Source organism: Vipera berus (genome assembly GCF_964194415.1).
Source record: "Vipera berus genome assembly, chromosome: 1".
Classification (NCBI taxonomy): domain Eukaryota; kingdom Metazoa; phylum Chordata; class Lepidosauria; order Squamata; family Viperidae; genus Vipera; species Vipera berus.
Window position 1 is genome coordinate 87,848,093 of NC_138202.1, and position 22,027 is coordinate 87,870,119.

The 22,027-nt window shown below is 40.5% G+C and overlaps 2 protein-coding genes across 10 annotated transcripts in view; both read left to right on the forward strand.

Moving 5' to 3' along the window:
- Positions 1 to 10,499, forward strand: part of LOC308659369 (7-dehydrocholesterol reductase-like) — a 117,284-nt gene extending 106,785 nt beyond the window's left edge. For all 6 annotated transcript variants that reach the window (XM_081312914.1, XM_081312917.1, XM_081312916.1 and 3 more), the window contains 3 exons: positions 2,163 to 2,367; positions 6,192 to 6,323; positions 9,597 to 10,499. In XM_081312914.1, the coding sequence (XP_081169040.1) occupies positions 2,163 to 2,367; positions 6,192 to 6,323; positions 9,597 to 10,061 (802 nt within the window). In that variant the 3' untranslated portion in view covers positions 10,062 to 10,499. The remainder of the gene's footprint in view (positions 1 to 2,162; positions 2,368 to 6,191; positions 6,324 to 9,596) is intronic.
- Positions 10,500 to 12,331: 1,832 nt separating this feature from the next.
- ZDHHC13 (zDHHC palmitoyltransferase 13) overlaps positions 12,332 to 22,027 on the forward strand; it is a 37,906-nt gene continuing 28,210 nt past the window's right edge. For 3 of the 4 annotated variants that reach the window (XR_014025036.1, XR_014025037.1, XM_081317105.1), the window contains exons 1-4: positions 12,332 to 12,426; positions 14,805 to 14,947; positions 17,720 to 17,842; positions 21,541 to 21,618. Coding sequence is in view for 2 of the 4 variants with exons in the window: in XM_081317105.1 (XP_081173231.1) it covers positions 12,406 to 12,426; positions 14,805 to 14,947; positions 17,720 to 17,842; positions 21,541 to 21,618 (365 nt within the window). In the remaining 2 variants the exon portion in view is untranslated. Of the gene's footprint in view, positions 12,427 to 12,842; positions 12,972 to 14,804; positions 14,948 to 17,719; positions 17,843 to 21,540; positions 21,619 to 22,027 lie in introns of those variants that run through there. The other variant, XM_081317106.1, reaches the window with a different exon arrangement.

A 22,027-nucleotide genomic window follows, 5' to 3' on the forward strand; every position in this document is an offset into this window, starting at 1 on the left:
GAGCAGGCCCCTGAGCTCAGGCTGGTGTACCTTAATGCCAGATCAGTAGTTAATAAGGCTCCCCTTATCCGAGAGTTGGTTGAAGAGGAGCATGCCGATCTGACTTGCATTACTGAGACCTGGTTGGGCCCAGAGGGAGGTGTCCCTCTGACTGAACTTTGCCCACCAGGTTTCCATGTGCTTCACCAACCTAGGGCTCAGGGAAGGGGTGGGGGTGTTGCGGTGGTTGTAAGGGAGACCTTGTGTCCGCGGGAGGCTACCATTATTCAGATATTCGGGTGTGAGTCGCTCCTCCTGAGATTTGGCCCTGGGGTTCAGTTGGGCTTGTTGCTGGCGTATCTTTCACCTACCTGTTTAGCAGCATCCCTGCCCAAGCTCCTCGACACTCTCTCTGGGTTGGTGGTTGAGTTCCCCAGACTTATGGTTCTGGGGGACTTTAACCTGCCATCCCTGGGAGGTTTGTTGGGGTTGGCTTGGGGGTTTATGACCTCCATGACGGCCATGGACCTGACCCAGGTAATTCAGGGCCCGACTCATGAGGGGGGTCACACACTCGACCTTATTTTTCTATCTGGACGGTGGCTTGATGATCTGGGAGGGGGATCTCCAGCTATTACTCCCCTGTCATGGACCGATCATCACCTCCTGCGGCTGGCCTTCCGCTTCGCCCCCCCTGTCGTGGGGGTACGGAACCGACCAGGTGGTTCCGTCCCAGGCGCCTAATGGACCCTGAACGGTTCCAGGAGGCACTTGGATCTGTGCCTGCCATCTTCACTCACAGCCCGGTTGATGCCTTAGTGGAAGCCTGGGAAAGGGCAGCCACAGAGGCACTCAACCGCATTGTTCCCATGCGGCCCCTGACCCGGCAAAGATCCCGGCGGGCACCATGGTTCTCCGTGGAGCTCCAGGAGATGAAGCGTCGGAGACGGAGCCTAGAGAGCTGTTGGAGGTCCAGCCGGTCTGAGTCTGATCGATTGCGATTAAGAACCTTCACGAGGTCTTATCTCGCAGCGATGGAGGCAGCGAAGTCTAATTACTTCGCTGCCCTCATCGCATCCGCAGATAATCGCCCGGCCGCCCTGTTTGGGGTGACTCGCTCCCTCCTGAACTCGCTCCCTCCTGAGCCCCTGCAGGGTCGTGTCAAGGAATTTAGTCAATATCTGGCGGATAAAATCGCTCAGATTCGGGCTGGCTTGGACTCCGACTGGGCAGAGTTTGACGATGGGGAATCGAGCGGTCTTGGGAATATTACTTGGGAAGAATTTGATCCTGTGACTCCGGAAGAAGTGGACAGGATCATGGGGAAGCTGAGTTCCACCACTTGTTTATTGGACCCGTGCCCCTCCTGGCTGGTTTATGCAGCTCGGGAGGGGACACGAGGCTGGCTCCAGGCAGTAATAACTGCTTCTTTGAGAGAGGGCAGCTTCCCCGCCGCCTTGAAGGAGGCGGTGGTGAGGCCCCTCCTCAAGAAGCCTGCCCTGGACCCGGCCTATAACTATCGTATATATATAAAGACTACTTTCATTTACCCTGGAGCCAGGTCAATACTGATGTTATCCACCTTTTGGAGTCAGTTGAAGATTCTTTTGGTAATGAATGTCAGCACTTATCTGGAAGTTATGAAGGCTAATATGACTTTTATTATAAGGTTACAGTAACAAGAACCTTGAAAGTCTGAATATTCTACCCCAGGGGCCTTCAAACGTGGCCCTTTTATGACTTGTGGACTCCAACTCCCAGAATTCCTCAACCAGCGTGCTCCCAGGAAATCTGGGAGTTGAAGTCCACAAGTCATAAAAGGGCCAAGTTTGAAGACCCCTGTTCTACCCCCTCCCTGCTTTTATCCTGAAGAGAACTAGGGAGAGTTAAATCATAGATGTTTTCTCAAATCATATTTCTTCCCCAGACTCAGCATTGTATCTCACCATTGTATTGGTCTCCTCTTGTTCCTCAAGAGTTATTCCTTCTCCCCGTTACACTGAACAGGTTATAAATATCTGAAATGAAAATAAATAACATTGTTATTAATGTCAATTATTTGCATCAGACTAATCAGTAATGATGTCCATTTTGTTTGTGAGTGTCCTTGCAATTTCATTTGGTTTTCAAACTGATTGATGTACAAGAAAGTTTTGTTTAATACTCTTAATATTCTATTTTAGCAAATTCACTGGCAATTTCTTCTATGACTTCATGATGGGAATTGAATTTAATCCACGCTTGGGAAAGTGGTTTGATTTCAAATTGTTTTTTAATGGCCGACCTGGAATTGTAGGATGGACTTTGATTAATTTATCCTATGCTGCAAAACAACAGGAATTGTATGGACAAGTCACTAATTCTATGCTACTTCTCAATGTCCTACAGGTAAACATTAACAAGGATTAATGTTAAGTGCTATCAATAACAATTTCCCCCAATTAATTTGCTCATGTGATACGTTATAAGTTTGTGTGTGTGTGTTTGTCTGTATGTACACACAAAAATACAGACATGTATGAACTACATGCGCACACCACTTTTCCATCTGTCTGCATTTTAATCAGTGTCTTAACTCTTTCAGGAGGACTGTAGTTCCACAAATTTCTTCCTTATATTAGTACCACTGTTTACAAGCTATTCTTCACAAAATAATGCCCACAAAATTATTGGAATTGTGAAATATCTCAATATGCTGTTGATTTCAAACTCAAAATCTCATAGGTTCTCATATGAGAATAGCAAAATGTCAGGCAAGTGTTCACAAAACAATATTCTTGCATAAGATTTCAGAGTGAGATAGGTAACATCAGTGTTTTTTGGAATGATTTTTTTCCACTCATACCATGATGAAAACATTGAAAATCTCAATATAAATCATTATATTGGAAGGTAAATTGGAATGTTTCTCTGACAGTGCAGTAATAATTAAGCACTAACTTACAATAAAAAGTTAAAATTAAAGAGAACATTATCTATGGAGATTGTCAACCATCCAGGTCCCAAAATCATACTTTTCCAAAAGGCAACTGAACTTTCTTGGTTTTTAATTGAAAACATTTTGCTTCTCATCCAAGAAACTTCTTCAGTTCTAAGTGAGGACAATGGAAGGATTTATGTTCTTTGCAGTGATTTGGTCATTAGCTCTTTCAGGGTTGGTTGGTAGGTCTCTGAGAGTAGTTGAGGCCACTTGGGGGTTTATCTATATCTCAGAGTCACTTGAATAAGAGTGCCAACGGTGTGGAACCTTTTTGGGACTGCTGAAACAACGGTATTGTAGTAGACAGGCATCAGGTAGCATCGTATTCCTCCCCCTCTGATAAAGGAAGGCTGTTCAGTTTTAACATAGATGACCTCTTTGACCCTTCTTTCAAACCAGTGGTCCTCTCTGTCTGGAATATGAACTTTGCTGTCTTCAAAAGTCTGACCCTTTAATTTCAGATGCAGATAGACTGCTGAATCCTGTCTTGATGAGTTCGTTCTCCTGTGTTGGGTGTATCATGTTTGTGAAGAGTTTACTTTGTTTCTTCAATGTACCGGTCTGCACATGTCTTGCTGCACTGTACTACATACACATTGCTCAGTTTGTGTCTGGGTGCTCTGTCCTTGGGGTGGACAAGCTTCTGCCTTAATGTATTCCTAGGTTTAAAGTGTGCAGGTATATTTTGTTAAAGGTACGCGGTGGCTCAGCTTGTCGATCAGATGGTCGGAAGTTTGGCGGGTCGAATCCCGAATGCCGCATAACAGAGTGAGCACCTGTTACTCATCCCAGCTTCTGCCAACCTAGCAGTTCGAAAGCACGTAAAAATGCAAGTAGAAAAATAGAGACCACTACGGTGGGAAGGTAACAGCGCTCCGTGCGCCTTTGGTGTCTAGTCATGCCAGCCACATGACCACGGAGACGTCCTCGGACAAGCGCTGGCTCTTCGGCTTTGAAATGGAGATGAGCACTGGCCCCTAGAGTTGGAAACGACTAGCACACATGTGCGGGGGAACCTTTACCTTTACCTTTTATGTATTGTTGGTTGAAAATCCTCTTGAGTTTTTCAGTTATTCCTGAATATAATTATTCCTATATTTTTGTTCCTTTCCCCCCACCCCTTTGCTGCTAGGTATATCTTCAGCCTGGTGGTATAGGATCCTGATTATTCCGAGTTTGTGGTCCAGTGGGTGGGGAGAATCAAAATGAAATTAGTGATCTTTGTATAGGTTTTCTGTGTACTTCAGTGTTGAGGCTTGATATGTACTTGCACAATCCAGGAAAGCCACACTATTTTCCTTAACTTCTTCCTGTGTGAAATTAATGTTTCTGTCCACAATGTTTATATGTTTGGTGAAGGATTCCACTTTCTGTGTTTTAATCTTGACTCAAGTGTTATCTACATACCTATACCCTTGAGTAGATGGAATCAGATGCTTGCATTGGATGTCTAATTCTACCTACTCACTGTGGATGACACTTGATTCAAGATTAAAACTCAGAAAATGGAAGTGGAAGCCTTCACCATAAGTTCACCCAGGAAGATGTTAAGGAAAATAGTCTGACCTTCCTGGATTGTGCAAGTACACATCAAGGAATTCAGAAGCCTCATCGCTGAAGTATACAGAAAACCTATACACTTATTTACATTTTCATTCTCACCACCCACTGAACCACAAACTGGGAATAATCAGGACCCTACACCACCGGGCTGAAGGTATGCCCATCACCAAAGAGGCCAAAGAGAAGAAACAAAAACATATCAAGGAAGAACTTGTGGCTATCCTAACTCGGCCTTCATGAAAATCACAAAAAGATCCAGCAGGAGCTCCTTCATAATAAACAAGGGAGAGAACAACAAACAGTAACGTTGTCATTCCATACGTTGCAGGAATAACTGAAAAATTCAGAAGGATTTTCAACCAACACAGCATACATGTACACTTTAAACCCAGGAATACATTAAGCGTATCTAGTACAAGGATAAAACACCCAGATGCAAACTGAGCAACGTGGCATGTAGCAATAGCACTTAGTCTTATATACCACTTTACAGTGCTTTACAGCCCTAAGATGTTTATAGAGTCAGCTTATTGCTCTCAACAATCTGGATCCTAATTTTACTGACCTTGAAAGGATGGAAGGATGAATCAATCTTGAGCAGGTGAAAATCAAACTCCCAAATGGCTGGCAGCTGGCAGTCAGCAGAATTAACCTGCAATACTGTATTCTAAGCACTGCGCCACCATGGTGCAGTGCAGTAAGACGTGCAGATCTGCGCATTGTGAAAACAAAACCACTTCACGAATGCATGACACCACACAGGAGAACAAACTCATCAGGACAAGATTCAGCAGTCCATCTTCATCTAAAAGAAAAGGGTCACTCTTTTGAAGACAGCAAAGTTCACATCCTGGACAGAGAGGACCATTGGTTTGAAAGAGGGGTAAAAGTAGCCATCTATGTTAAAATCCATCTTATCGGGGGGAGGGGGGTATATGATTCCATGTATCTCCTGTCTACAACCCAATACTTTCAGCAGTCCCCAAAATATTTCACACCTGTTTGCCCTCTGATTCAAGTGATTCTGAGGATATAGATAAACCACCGAGTGGCCTCAACTACTCTTGGAGAGCTAACAACCAACCCTGAGAGTGCTAATGACTAGATCAGAGGTCCCCAACCTTTTGGGCACCAGGGACCAGTTCCATGGAGAGAGGTTTTTCCGTGAACCAGAGGGTGTGTGGTTTTGTGTGCTGCCTGCATCTAGTGGATGGGGCTTTGCTTGTTTGTGTGGACTGGTTTCTGGCAAGCTGAGGCCAGGTACTGGTCCATGGACCGGGGGTCGGGGATCCCTGGACTAGATGACTAGAAAGAATATAAATCCTTCCATTCCCCTCCAGACAGTTAAAACTGAAGAAGCTTCTTGGATACGAAATGAAACATTTTCAAAGAAAAAAACCCAAGAAAGTCCAGTTGCCTTTTGGAAAAAGCACCTTTGCAATAAAGAGGACATTGGAGTATCATGTTCTTCAGTTATAGGGCTCTATGAAAGCGCTGATAGAATCATTAATTTAGAATTTTAATCATTAATCCTATATAAATGTAATTCCAAAAACCATGACTTGCATTTTATATCTAGATAAATTTGAGCTTCTCTCTCTCTCAAAGATAGCATTTATTCACATGCCTATGTTTTTATAAGTGTAATAATAATGTGTATATTTTTCAGGGTCTCTATGTTCTGGACTTTTTTTGGAATGAAACCTGGTATTTAAAAACAATCGATATTGCTCACGATCACTTTGGATGGTATCTGGCCTGGGGAGACTGTGTTTGGCTACCCTATCTCTATACTCTGCAGGTATTTCATCATATGCGCTTACTCTTGTTTGCATTCAGCTGCTTCTAGAAACAGTCGAATTTTCCCCCCTTTAAGAAAGCACCTTGGGTATCACAATGGCTGTTCATCTTTAAGGATTTTTTTTTAATGTTTGGGCCTACTGCTGCAGGGAGTAAACTGCCCTGGCAGTATTATTTGGGGGAGGTAATGGGCAACTTCTAGTGTGATGGTTGCTATTATGTGGCAGTTGGAGGTTAGCTAGGAAAACAACTGGAAGCTGATGTTTTGTGTGGTGGCTGTAGGCCAGTGCCTGATAGCTGCATGCCAGAGTTGAAAAAGTGGAACACAGACTTTCAGAGAGAAACCAGAGCTGAGGAAAGAGAGAGAGAAATGGGAAGAGAGACTCAAAGAATTTGGATGAAGAGACCAGAGACTGATGAAACTAGGATGAAGTGGGGGGAAAATAGAAAATATACAAAAATGTGATGATAATGTGAGGTTGTTTAGGAAGCCAGCTGAGAGTGGAGACGGTGAGAAAAGAGTGGGTTGAAAGGTGATAAGAGATAGGGAAAGATACTGAAGAGAGCAGAACAGATTGGAATTGAAGGTGGAAGTGGTACAGGTAGTCCTTCTCTTACAACCATAATGAAGCCTACTCATTGCAGTCATAAAGTCTATATGATCAAAAAGGGGTGAAAAGGAGCAAGACCCCTTTAATGAAAAGGTGGAAAAGACAGGTTCAGAAAAGAAGGCGAGATTGTCGTGCAGGAATACAAGCTAATTTGAGGGCTAATGCACATGGAACTCCGTTTCTATCTGTCCTATTTGCTATCATTTGCTCCCTAGACAATAAAATGGATGATCTGAAACTTGAACTGGCCACGAAAAAGGAGTGTATATCAGAGGTAGTGGCCCTTTGAGAGCTGTATGCAACGAAATTTCATTTTGATGTATGCCGTTCGGTGTACATTCAAAGTGACAATAAAGTTCTTCTTGTTGTTATATTATTATTATTATTATTATTATTATTATTATTATTATTATTATTATTATTATTATTATTATTGCCTGCAGATTGTGGTCATAAAGTGGGCCATAAAGTGGATGTGATTGATCCAATTTTATGATCATTTTTTTTGTAGCAGCTGTAAAATGAACAGTGTGATCATTAAGCAAATTCATTATTCACTATTGGATGTTTTGCTGGAAACTGCAAGTAAACACCAATTTTTGGTAAAAACATCTCAAATCATGGTCATATGACATTGGCGCTACAAATAGCCATGCTTGGTTATCAGAACTTCAGATGTAAATCCCTTTTCCAGGGTCCATTATAACTTCAGAAGGTTGCTAAGTGGCCAGTTGTAAGTTGAGGACCACTTGTAGTGTTGTTGTGAAGAAAGGCACTTGGCACAATTCTGAACCTGATAAGCTAGCAGATAAAGTAAGCAATGGCTATGAGTTGACAATGAATTGTCAGGTCAGGATTGCCGTGGCTGATAAAGATTGGAGATTGCTGGTGAAGTCACCTATGGTCATTGGTGATTAGAAGGTGCATTTTGTTATTGCAGAGGTATGATCCAAGTTTGGGTGAGAGACAGGGAAGAGTAGTAGGCAGGCCCCCTTGAAACAGAGAATAAAACTGCCCTGAAGTTGAGTAATGGGTCAGTCGGATGGGGTTCCAAATAGGTGTGGGAAAGGATCAACATGATTGTTGTGAATGTGGGGGAAGTTCACAGGCTAGCAAGAGTGGCTTTGGCTTCATATGTCTATGGAGATTCTCAGTCACCAAGGTCATGGTTGTCCCAAAGGTGCTTTTTCAAAAGGCAACTGGACTTTCTTTGTTTTTCCTTGAAGACATTTCGCTTCTCATCCAAGAGAGTTCTTTTTAACTTCTTTTTTAACTTTTGTATTTATATTTTGATATTTATTGCCCTGTACACCGCCCTGAGTCCTTTGGGAGAAGGGCGGTATAAAAATTTAATAAATAAAATAAATAAAGAAGCTTCTTGGTTGAGAAAGGAAACGTCTTCAAGAAAAACAAAGAAAGTCCAGTTGCCTTTTGAAAAAGCACCTTTGGGACTTTGGTTTCATAGCTGGAAGTTGGGATACAATAACAGGAGTTCTCATAGTCAGGGTTCCAGAGATTGACATGACTGGTCAGATCACTTTTGCTGGATAGGCTGAAGGGGGAAAATGATGCAGAGATGTGAATGTACACACAGGTCGTTTTTGAGCAGTTTAGAAATGTGAAATATAAATAAATAAATACTTCTCAACTGTCACTTAATGACAGTTCAAAGTTAGAACAGACTCAGGAAAAGTTACTTATGGTCTGGAGGAAAGAAGCTTCCGTGCCAAAGCTCCGGCTTCTTTCCAGCCTGACTTGCCTTCAGAAACCTGCTGTTTGCTAGCTTTTTAGCCAGAAAGCTAGTAAATCTGATGTTTCTGTGCCAGCCAGAGAAAAGAAGATCCTGAAGATTCCTGAAGATTGAGCACACAATTGGGAGAACTGGGATTGCTGTTGTTAAGCAAACTGATCAAGTGAGCATCTAGCTTAACTATTGCAAAATCTTACAAGCCAAATTCTGGGCCCTGTTGTGGTTGTAGCAGCCATGTTCCTAGTGATCTCATTTGGTTGTGAATGAGCATAAAAACTTCTGTGTGCTAGTGAAACACAGTTAAGCACAGGGATGTGGCCTGTTTGAAATTTCCTTTCCTAAACTTTGGGTTCTTTAGCAGCTGTGAGACCAAGGCAAGAGGAGGGGAGTAATCAGAGGCCTTGCTCTGACTGTGAATGGAGGTTTTGCTCTATCTGCCTGTTTATTATTGCAATTGTACTTTTTTCATTAAAATGTTTAGACTGCACAATAGCCAAAGCTCTCTGGGCAGTGTACAAGAAAACACACAAAAACATAATGTAAAACATGTATGATAACACCAAAATACCAAATAAAAACATCACATAAACTAAAAGCCTGGTACTGAAAAGCCAGTTAAAATCCTGCGAAAATGAAATGGTCTTCACCTAACACTAAAAGGATGATATTGTGGATGCCAGTTGAGCATCTCTGGGGCAGAAATTCCTAAGACACATAGGGCCCTAAAGGTTAAAGTCAACGCTTTGAATTGCTTTGTGGATGAGGTTAGATATTGTGGAGAAAGTCTATGTGTTTGTTAAAAGTTGACACTGAGAACTTAAGGAAGAACCCAGATAATGTAAAGGAAAATAAAGAGTGCTGACTAAATCTGACAATATGTTAACATTTTTTTCCATTCTTTTTTTTACCTCAGGGGTTGTACTTGGTCTATCATCCTGTCCAGCTTACTACCAGTTATGCAGTTGGAATTCTTCTAACGGGTTTGATGAGCTACTGTATTTTCAGAATCGCCAATCATCAGAAAGATCTCTTCCGTCGCACTGATGGCAACTGTAAAATATGGGGCGAGAAACCCAAATATATTGAATGTACCTACACATTAATCAATGGAACTAAACAGTACAGTAAATTGTTGATTTCAGGATTCTGGGGTGTGGCCCGCCATTTTAACTATACTGCAGACTTGATTGGCTCCCTGGCATACTGCCTGTGCTGTGGTTTTAATCATATTCTTCCTTATTTCTACATAATTTTTATGACTATTCTCCTGGTCCATCGCTGCATTAGAGATGAACATCGATGTTCCCACAAGTATGGCAAAGACTGGAAAAGATATACTGATGTAGTACCATACCGATTCATTCCAGGGATTTTCTAAATGCTTATTCTAGACTTAAAATATTTTGCAAAAACAAGTTTGCAAATACATTTATCAGCAGTATTTTTGGCGCATATAATGGTGTATGATTTGCTTACTTCTTAATATGTTAAAAATAACATATTTAGCATAAAATAAAATGCACATTATATAAACCTTTAAAAGTTATTTTTGTTTTGTTTTTTTTAAAGTTTCTTTTTGTACTGATTTGTTTTGCCTCCTCCCTGCCCCAAATTAAAAAAAAAACCCCAGCCAGTAATTTCAGTTTTACTAATCTGGCTAAAGGGAAATTATGATCTATAACTGCCAAGAAGATTATTTATATTGCCATGTGATGATTGTCCCATTATTGTACTTGCATTGAAGATTCTGGAGTCTTCAACACCCTCTAAATCCATACATTTCCATTTTGAAAATGATTGAGTAATGATAAACACTTCAATGAAAGTTTTGACGCACTGTATATCCAATGTAAAATAGGCCAACAGCATGTTAGGGATAATAAGTCATGGTATCGAAAATAGAGATGCCAATCTCATAATGTCCTTTTACAAACCATTGATGCAACCCTCTGGAATATTTTGTACAGTTCTGGTCACTGCACCTCAGAAAGGATATAGTGGAGCTAGAAAAGGTTCAGTAGAGGGCAACTAAGCTAACCAAGGGACTAGAACATCTTCCCTTAAAATATTAAAAAGAATAAAAACCTGGCACCAAATCAAACTTCTAAAGTTCAGATTATCTCCCAGCACATGAACGGGGAGGGGGGGAATGCTACAAAGATTGTTAAATGTGAAAAACGGTCCTAAGTCACTTTTTTTTGGAAACTTTTTTATTAGTTTTTATAGGGTTAAAAAGGAAGGTAGGGAAATGGGGATTTGGGATAGGGTAAAGGAAAGTTAAGGGTGAGGGTTGGGTTTTCCCCCAATAACATTCAATATTTGGCAAACAGCATGTTGTCTGGGTAAATATACATAAATAAAGATAATGAGGCTAACAATAACGCTGATAAGGTAAATTATCAAAATCAATACTAAAATTTCAATGTATAACATTCTTACTCAAATAAATTCAAAGTTGCATATCACATTCCTTTCTCTCTAACTCATTTATCTAGCCACTGATAAAATTTATTCCAAGTTCTGTAATAAACTAAATGCTTTTTCTCTTTAATCTCTAACGTTAATCTATCCATTTCTGTACAATCCAATATTTTCTTAATTAATACTTCTTCAGTTGGTGAATTTTCATTTTTCCAATATTGGGCATACATAATTCTCACTGCTGTCAATACATGTAACATTAAGTATCCACTCTCCTTGTCATAGTTAGGGCCTATTATTCCTAAGAGAAACAATTCTGGTTTAAATTCTATTTGTTTCTTAATCATCTTCTCTAACCATAAATGTATCCTAAGCCAAAACCTTTTTGCTTTAGGACATGTCCCCCAGATATAATAATAAGTGCCTGGTCTTTGCAAGGCAATTTCCAACAAACTTTTGAACAGTGCTTTTTTTGTAAAAGAAAAAAGTGCTGGAAGTGGAACTCACACATGTCATTCAACCCGCCTTGCCTACCCTACGAGGTTCCATCCAAAAAAGGTACCGGAACTCCATTCTGAGCGTTCTATGAGAAAAAAAGCCCTGCTTTTGAAGTATTTTTAGACATTTTAGCTAGTCTCACTGGTGTCATGTGCCATCTATAAAATATTTTATACAAATTTTCTTTATATGATACAGCTTTGGTTAATCTAAGTCACTTTTTTAAAATTTTCTTTATGTGATACAGCTTCGGTTAATCTAAATCACTTTTTTTGAATTCCGTTGTAACTTTGAACGGCCACCAAATGAACCGTTGTAAGTCGAGGACTACCTATTTTAAAGAAGGGTTCGTTACAATTACACACGTCTCCTTCCAGCTCTGAGGGAAGCTTGTGTATATTACACTGCAATTTTAATCCTCGGCAGCATTTATCCGAAACTCTCAAAACGGTTCCACTAAACCAGGGGTAGGCAACCTCGGCTCTTTTATGACTCGTGGACTTCAACTCCCAGAATTCCTGAGCCAGCTTGGCTGGCTCAGGAATTCTGGGAGTTGAAGTCCACGAGTCATAAAAGAGCCGAGGTTGCCTACCCCTGCACTAAACGAATGGCAGAGAAAAGCAAGTCACCTCCAGGCCGCCAGGGGCCTGGTTCAGAGTCCCGGCTCCAAGTGGGCGTGACCCGAGCCCCTCCTTTTCTCTCTCGAGGGGCGGGTCCGAGGGCGTGTTTCTGGCCGTAACCAGGAAGTCGGACCAGGAAACTCCCGGGACCGCCGGGCCAGCGGTGACTCTGGACCGCTGACCATGGAGGGTGCCGGCCGCGAGGTAAGCAGCAAATGGCGGGAAGGCGAGATGAAGTTGAGCGCGAGAGGAGGCCTGGAAGTAAGGCAGGCAGGCAGGAACCACAACAAGGGTGTTCGCTGCGTTTCGGTCCCGCTGGTTCCCACGTGATCCTCGAAAGAGTTTGGGGCCAAGGTTGAACGCGGTTCTTGCTCCCCCCCCAAAGTCGAGGTCAGCCACCGATCTCCCAGCTTCATTTGTAGAAGGATCGTCAGGGTGGGCAGCTACAACTAATAGAAGCAGATGGGCGCAAGTTCGCTATGCCCGTCCCCCTTCCTCTCCGGGCAGATGTACTGAGCACAGGAAAGTTTGTTTAAATCCCCAAATGAGAAAGGAGCGATTACAATAGGCGGTCTCAGGAAAAAAAAATAATGTGCTGAAGTTCATGTAGGAGGAGAAGTGCTTTGAGAGATCAACTTGTGTCCGGAGAAATTATGGATTAATGAAGTCCCACTCTGATGAACTGCTTGCTTGCCCCGTCTCCTTGACCCAGCACGAACATCCCAGGATGGAAATTCTCCGTCATCCAGGTGATGGTTGTCCCAAAGGCGGTTGGAAGACTTCCTTTCTGAGATCCCGAAGGCATCTTTTTCAAAAGGCAACTGGACTTGCTTTGTTTTGGCTTGAAGATGAGAAGCAAAATGGCTTCAAGCAACAACAAAGAAAGTCCAGTTGCCTTTTGAAAAAGCCCCTTTGGGATCTCAGAAAGGAAGACTTCCTACTGTACATGCAGTCCCAAACCCAACTTGATGCAGGGTCTAGCCTGCCTATATGCCTCCATATGGTGAGCTGTGATTCAATTTTCCTGTCTACAGGAAATTTTCCAGATTTGACAGAATATCAGCAGGTAGAAAAGCCAGCACTACATAGACAGAAATAATTGGTGGGTTTTCAACACGAATGTTTTCTATGTACAGTTATTGAGACCCGAAGACCCTGTCAAGTCTATTAGATCTTTTGATTACCATACTGAAATCTTAAAACAAATATTTAGTTGAACAAGGTATCAGGGTATCTGTCTTTTAAAAAAATAACTATAATGTTTGAAAAGATTATTTCCTCTTCCCATGATTGGGAGTATGTCAAATGCAACTATGAAAGGTAGCCTTATCTTTTAAAAATGAAAATTATCTGACTTAATAGTATTTGTATTGCTGTTTCCAAAAACTATTTTCATGAATGATTTTTGCTACCTCAGGTAGCAAGGAATTGTTTTTTTTGAAGCCAGGTATCCCCAAAAGTGTTTCTGTGGGAAAGAATGGCTCACACTTTGATATGAAAATTTCCTGGTATTAAACTAAACTAATTTCCTGGTATTAAACTAGTTGGCCCATATGCTTCTCATGGAGATGTCAAGATTATCTTTTTTAGTTACAAGACTTACCTAATAGAAGGGAAAAGTTATTTAGTAAAAGCTTTTTTAAAAAACTGTCAGTCACATCACTGCCCTGCCCTACACATTATTTATTTTGAGATTCTCTCAAGACAGCAGTTTGTTATTTCCGGTAACTATCTAATAAAGTGTTAGCTACCTGATGTAAAAAATAATTAATATGCTCAACATCACATCTTCAGTACTACTGAATAAATGCATCAAACAAGACTAAATTGCTCACTTTGGTTAAGGCCTAATATCATGCAATTGTCACTTATATGTTTCATCCCGAGGCAGGTGCACACCAAGAGTAATTTATTTAGGTTCCTTAAAAAAACACCATTCAAAGGGCAATTGACTGATTTTAATTCAGTTTCCTGGTTGAGCAAGTTCCTATTTGTCAATGCTAAAATTAATTCCTTTATTAGTGAAATAGCATGGGATCTGGTGGTGGTAGTTGTCGTTGCAGTTGCAAAATCATTTGATACTTTGGTGGTTTGTGTGATGCAATTGGGGTATTTCCACAAGCAACATTAGGATCAGAAAAGAGATTTTATTCAGAACCATAGTTGAGAAGAAAACATGTAACTTTTTATATACTTTTTGTGAAGTAAAATTGGCCATTAATTTGGGCTTGTGCTAGTTACTCTTTCCATTATCCCATTATGTTAACTCTTTTTAGGTATGAATTCCCACTGATCTGTTTTTCAGGCAGGTAGGAACTGTGTCTTCCCCTACACTTTGTTCACATATTTTCCCAGGATTGCTGTAAAAGGACATATAAGCATATTCCATTAGAACATAATTGAATGTGGAGTTTTCTTTGTGATATATTTTTCTCTTTTTGTATTTATGGTAGTCATTTAATAACAGAATGATGTCCCAAGGTACAAAAAGGCAATTTCCTCATTACTTGCAAGGATACAATTTGTAATGGTCTAAAAATTTTGGATCAAGAAATGTATTGTTTATTTGTTTTAATTTTCAGTGTCAAAGTCACAGCCATGGGCCCTTTCGTCATCATGGCCACACTTGGCCTAATCCGTATGAAGATAAAGATCTATCAAAAGAGCATGACATGCTGCCTTTTGTGGAGGACTACAGTAATTGTGACATTGTCAAAGCAACTCAGTAGGTTTCTTGAAACATCACATTTATTCTTTTTTTTTAATTCCATTTATATCCCGCCCTTCTCCGAAGACTCAGGGCGGCTTACAAGCTTAGCATTCTTATACCACAATTATAAAATACAAATCAATTGTTATCCATAGTATATTTTATAGGAATGTGTGTAGATATAAAAGAGGATGTTAACAGAGAATATAACACTGAATGATTTGTACAGCTGGAAAAAGGTCTATTTATTGTAGAAAAATTGTTTTCTCACATATTCCAAGTTCTGTTTCTAGGGCTTTGTGAGAAGAAGTTAGTATTTACATTTGGTAAGCTCAGATATCACATTGAATCACAATATGATTTGATTTGGTTTACTCTTTTACACAAACCCTTCCATTGCAGTTGTAAACCAGGATGACGTTTTTATACAGATGTAGTTTGCATAATAATATCTTAAGCATGATTTGGAATGGCAAAGTGTATTCCTAAGAAATATAAACACACCTATAGTTGAAGTAAGTAATAATTTTAAAACCTTCATTTATACATGTTAAAAAGTTAGATCAATATTTTAATTTCAGTTTTTGAAAATAATTGGTTAGCTAACTAGAAATTAGATTTAACAAGAAGCCCGTGCCAGTCTTTTCCACGTAGAGAGAGAGTAGAACCTTCATGTAACAGAAATGAATATCTGAATACTAAAGCTGTTTAAAGATGCAAATAAAAAAATAGCAGAAGTCTCTTTCAACTAGAGCTCAGTGTGACTTCATGGACCCATCTATGTAATTTTCTTGGCAAAATAATACAGGTGTAATTAGCCATTTCCTTCCTAGGAACTTTTTTAAAATTTTCACACTCTAGCTTAAAAGCCTGTTTTTTTCTGATGTTCTTCCATCCAGTTACTAACCAGACCTGGCCTTGATTACCTTTCAAGCACAAATAAGGTCAGACAGGTTCTACCACATCTTAAATATAAAGCAGGAAACTATTTCATAGGTATGACCAATAATTAGGATCAGTTGCTAGATAAAAATCTACAGCTTCATTTTATAAAATCTGGAGTGTTCTGTTAACAAATTTTAATATACTTCTGAAACTTGTACATTGCTGAACTGGCAATTAAGAGCAGTAACACAGAATAGCCTAATTATTGCTTCATATGATGCACTAAGGCAAAACTAAAATCATTTTATGTCTTATACATACTGAAGAATTTTTGAAAATTGTACTTCTGGATGTCAGAATATTGTTCGGAACTTTTGAATGTTAGAATATAGATTCTCGCTTCCTTTTGTTTTACTATTGTTTGGAATAACCAAGCAACATATTATGTCAATAGTACATCTCAAGCATTTTTAGGCTTGGATGCCTATGAGGATATTTTGTTTATTTTTGTCCCTTCAAGACAGTTTTAATTCCTGGAACTAAATGGACAAGTATGTGGACACTTCATGAAATTTTCTTTGCCATCATTTTTGGAACTGGTTTATCATTGCAAAATAATTTAGCTCATTTCATGCCTAAGGCAAGGGTTAGATTCATTGTCTTTTGGTTCGTGTCCCAGTGCCTTTAATTAGTACACCAAGCTAATTTTGTTATGGGAGATAATTATGCTAAACCTCAATAAATATAATAGATATAGTATCCTGTCACAAGACTATCTAAAACTGTGTAGTGGGGTGCCCCAGGACTCTGTTCTCGGCCCAGTACTCTTCAACCTCTTCATCAACGATTTGGACGAGGGGATAGATGGGAACTCATCAAATTTGCAGATGACACCAAGCTGGCAGGAATAGCCAATATTCCAGAAGATAAGCTTAAGATACAGGAAGATCTGGACAGACTTGAACACTGGGTGCTATCTAACAAAATTGAAATTCACCGGTATAGTATAGGTGGTACCTTGCTTAATAGTAGTGACTGTGAGAGGGATCTTGGAGTCCTACTGGACAATCACTTAAATATGAGCCAGCAGTGTGCTGCAGCTGCCAAAAAAGCCAGTATAGTGCTAGGCTGCATTAACAGAGAGATAGAATCAAGATCAGGTGAAGTATTAATACTTCAAGCGCAAATAAGGTCAGACAGGTTCTACCACATCTTAAATATAAAGCAGGAAACTATTTTATAGATATGACCATTAATTAGGATCAGTTGCTGTTTGCACTTTACAATGCCTTGGTAAGGCCACACCTGGAATACTGCATCCAGTTTTGGTCACCACGAAGTAAAAAAGATGTTGAGACTCTAGAAAGAGTATAAAGAAGAGCAACAAAGATGATTAGGGGACTGGAGGCTAAAACATATAAGGAATGGTTGGTGGAGTTGGATATGTGTAGTTTAATGAAGAGAAGGGTGAGGGGTGACGTGATAGCAGTGTTCCAATGTCTCAGGGGCTACCACAAAGAAGAGGGAGTCAAGCTATTCTCCAAAGCACCTGAAGGCAGGACAAGAAGCAACGGATGGAAACTAGTCAAGGAGAGAAGCAACCTAAAACTAAGGAGAAACTTTCTGACAGTTAGAACAATTAACCAGTGGAACAACCTGCTTCCAGAAGCAGTGAATACTCCAACACTGGAAGTTTTTAAGAAGAGACTGGATAGCCATTTGTCTGAAATGGTATAGGGTTTCCTGCCTGAGCAGGAGGTTGGACTAGATGACCTCCATGGTCCCTTCCAACTACTACTACTACTACTACTATTATTATTATTATTTTCCAACCAGTCTTATAGTAGAGACATAAACATCCAAAGTTTGTTCTAACCATCCAAGTTCATATTTTTATTTCAGATTTGGTCTATTAGAGCGATGTCAAGAATTGGTAGAAGCAGGATATGATGTAAGACAGCCGGACAAAGAAAATGTGACACTTCTTCATTGGGCAGCAATCAATAATAGGTTGGATCTTGTAAAGTAAGTTGTCAATATATGAATTTATCAGATTTTATGAGCAAAAGAAGGGCTTGACTAGTGTAGAAACAGAGGCAAAGAAGTACAGTAAAGGCGCACATTGCAGTCAACGTAGCGGTAGTGGGCAAGGCTGATAGCAGCAGGTGGACAGGCAGCCAAAAGGGCAGAGATTGGGGGTGGGGGGAGTTGAAGAGGAGGCAGAGAAATCAGTCCCTTATCTAGTCAACGCTGGGTGGGTCCTTGGCTAACAACTGGTAAGATTTAGTTAACAATGGCAATGAGAAGTTCCAGGTTGGCCATTGCTAAATGTTTCAGTAACATGACTTCACATTTTACAACTGCTTTTCGCTTAGTGACAGACATTCTGCTGCTACTGGTAGTTGCTATTGTATTTTAAGGACTACCTGTATATTTCAGAAATACTCAACTCCATATTGTATACATATTGTGACAATAAAAAAATTACAGTGTGTTTATTAGTATAAATTTTAAACCTCTTATAGGGTTGTTGCAAACAATACAATAAGCATTATACTTCATTGTAGATTTAATTTAATTTAATTTAATAATTTAATTTGTATACCGCCCTTCTCCCGAAGGACTCAGGGCGGTGAAAGGGCAATACATAATAAAAAACAGAATACAAAAATTAAAAAGCCATTAAACCATTATGCCCATAAAATTAATACATATTAAAATTAAAACTATTTATAAAAACCCAACCCCATCCCGTCAGACCAGGCCAGCTTGTTCGAAAAAGAAGGTTTTGAGATCGCGCCGGAAGGAGCGAAGGTCGGGGGCCATCCGGAGCTCAACCGGTAAGCGGTTCCAAAGGTCTGGCGCGCCCACAGAGAACGCTCTCCCCCTGGGGGCCACCAATCGGCATTCTTTGATCGGCGGCACCCTGAGGAGGCCCTCTCTGTGGGAGCGCACTGGACAGAGGGATATATACTTATAAATGTTTGTAATAGAGAAGGGAGAAACTTGAAGGCCTTTTGCATAGGTGGGAAACAAATGCTCTGTTCAGGGTCAAGAATTCAGTAGCTACAAAAATGTTTCAAAACTAAAGATAAATGTAGTTTAATGATAAATATCTTAAATATAATAAAATACATATTGCTGATTTTTTTTCAATTTAAGTACCGTATATACTTGAGTATAAGCCGAATTTTTCAGCCCACTTTTTGGGCTGAAAAATTCCACTTCGGCTTATACTCCAGTCAACAAAAAACTTACCGAGGACTTGTGCGCGGCCGAGGCTTTGGTGCTTCCGGGATCGCGCGCACCTCTCCCAAGCTGCCGCCGTCCGGAGACCTGCCGAAGTTTGGGGAGGTTTGGGGAGGTGCGCGCGCACCTCCCCAAACCTCCCCAAACGTCGGCAGGTCTCCGGACGGCGGCAGCTTGGGAGAGGTGCGCGCGATCCTGGAAGCACCGAAGCCTCGGCCGCGCGCAAGTCCTCGGTAAGCTCCGGGCGGTCACTTGCTTCGCGTCTCCTGAGGGAAGGGGGGGCGACTGGAGCGGGCGTGTTTCCTCGCCTGCTGGGCGCCGCGATTTGCCCGGGGAACGCGCGGGCCCCGAATGGCAGCGTGGAGCGAGGAAGCGGACAGCCAGGGCTTCCCCGAGAGCCGCGGCCACACAGGGTATTCCTGTGTATTCAGGCTTGCAAAATGGCGGATCGAGCCTCTGCTGGCGGCAGAGGTTTGCAGAGCGCGGATCCAGCCTCCGCCGGCGGCGGAGGCTTGCAGAACAGCGGGTAGGCTTATACTCGAGTCAATAACTTTTTCCAGTTTTTGGGGGTGAAATTGGGGGTCTCGGCTTATACTCGAGTCGGCTTATACTCAAGTATATACGGTATGTAATTCTGAAAGGTAAAAGAGAAAATAATATACAGATGATGTACATCAACATCATCAATTAAATATCAAGTAAACTGTCAACATACAAGTTTAATTGATGATGCTGATGGTGATGGTCCAGTATGAAAATTGAGTGCAGAGTTGCCCACTATTTGGAAATAATGATGATAAACTTGCTTCTATGGTTAAAAAGAGAGGCCCATCAACTTTTCCCAAATGGAAAGACTGTCATCCTTTTCAGTGAAAGCAAGTTAAACAGAAGGAAATCCATTAATTTTTTTAAGAGTTAGGATTCCAATTTGTCTAGATTTAGAAGTGAAGAAATATATAAAGCTCATTTCATAATTTTAAATATTTTGGATCTTTACCATCAATACTATAAATGACTAAACTAAAATGGTAGGATGGAAAACATTTTCTGCTTTGGGAAAACATCATTTTATAGAAGGGCTGTTTCCAGCAGTAGAATTATGTTATTTGAGAAAAATCACTTTAAACCTAGAGCACAGGTCTGCAACCCACGGCTCCGGAGCCGCATGCGGCTCTTTCAGCCGTCTCCTGCGGCTCCCAGTCCTCTGCCATGTGCAGTCCCCAAAAAAAAAAGTGGGACTAAAAAATTTCAACCAATCAATTCAAATATGCAGGGTAGGTGCATATCTCGCCTTGGCTCCACTCTTCAGTCAAACCCTGTTCTGCGCATGCGCGCATGTACGTGCATGTGCACACATTTTTTGCGGCTCCCAGTTTTTCCTTTTGTGAGGGAACCAGTTCCGAGTGGCTCTTTCATTGTTTCAGGTTGCTGAGCCCTGACCTAGAGGATTTAGTATAAGCTCACAAGAATGATATATATAGAGGACTTCTGCTAAAAGAGAAGGAAAAAAAAACTAACTCAGTAGTTTATAATAGATTTTTTTTGTATTTGTCTGTTGGTATTTGTTTATTCCTGTTTTTGAACTATACAGTGTTACTGCAGTACTTGTCATTAATTGGTTATGGAAGTACCAAACCACATGACTTACCACATGACTCTTTCTTTAGGCTGGGAAGAACTTTCTGTCTGCCCCTTTTCTTATGTCAGTGACTTCCCAAATGGCCGACTTCCTGTCCATTCTCTATGGCCGTCCCTCTCTTCCTATCGCAACATGCCAAGTATCAAAAAACAATGAGTACTGGGACAACATTTTCGCATCAAAATGAGTCGAGTACCAAATTCGATGAGTTTTAAAGCAGTTGAGTACTAGGGTACCACTGTATAATTTATTAAGGCTCCTGTGTTAATAGATTTGTCAAAATTATTTTGTGACTTTTTTAATATTTCTCAATTATCTGTACCCATATTTAATAATAAAGGGATTTTTGATTGCACTGCAGACAAAGCTGCTTTCTAAGAATGTATGCTATTTTATTAAATATTAAATAACTTTATTTCTAAAAATATTGTGCATGAAAAGCCAGGGAATAATCCACTTTCAGAAGAAGCATTCAATCAAATGTAATATACAGGTAGTCCTCACAGTGACCACAGTTGGGACTGACAACTTCATAATCACTAAACACAAAATCATATGAGCGCAGCATGATTTTACTTCCAGATTCTCCATTAACTTTGCTTGTTGCAAGCCAGTTGGGAAGCATGCAAATGGCAATCATGTGAGTGCAGGACAGTGCGGCGGTTGTAAACAATGGTTGCATTGTTATAACTTCAGACGGCTGCTAAACAAAACAGGCGAGGGTTATCTGTATATGTCTTATATAAAAGGATTTTCTTAGATGTTAACAGTGCAGTTTGACACTGTGTTAATTCATCATGTATTTATAAACCAATTTTCCTTTGTTATCACACAGGTATTTTATCTCCAAAGGTGCAGTAGTCGATCAACTAGGAGGAGATTTAAATTCAACCCCACTTCATTGGGCAATTAGGTTTGAAGCAAATCCTTCTTTTGATTATTGAAATGCTTACAGTTGCCTGTGTAGTATTGTGATACATTAGGGCAAACTGAAGTTTTGATTTTGTGACAGTGACTTTGCATCTTTCATCTCACAGCCAAAGACTTGCTTAAGTGGGATTTTAGGTCAACCTAGAGTCCTGTCCTTCTACATACAAAAAATGGGGCTGGGAAATAGAAGCCATTCAGTTGTTAAGAAGACTGACATAAGACAAAGTGAACATCAGGAAAACCTAGTCGATGTTCTGAGAGGTTTCGTGCTGACATCTTGCAAGCCAAACATCTTCCCATGTTCCTATCTTCCATACTGACTACAGATAGTCTTTGCTTAATGATCCTAATTGGGATCAGAATTTCTATCGCTAGAGTCAACAATAAGCTGA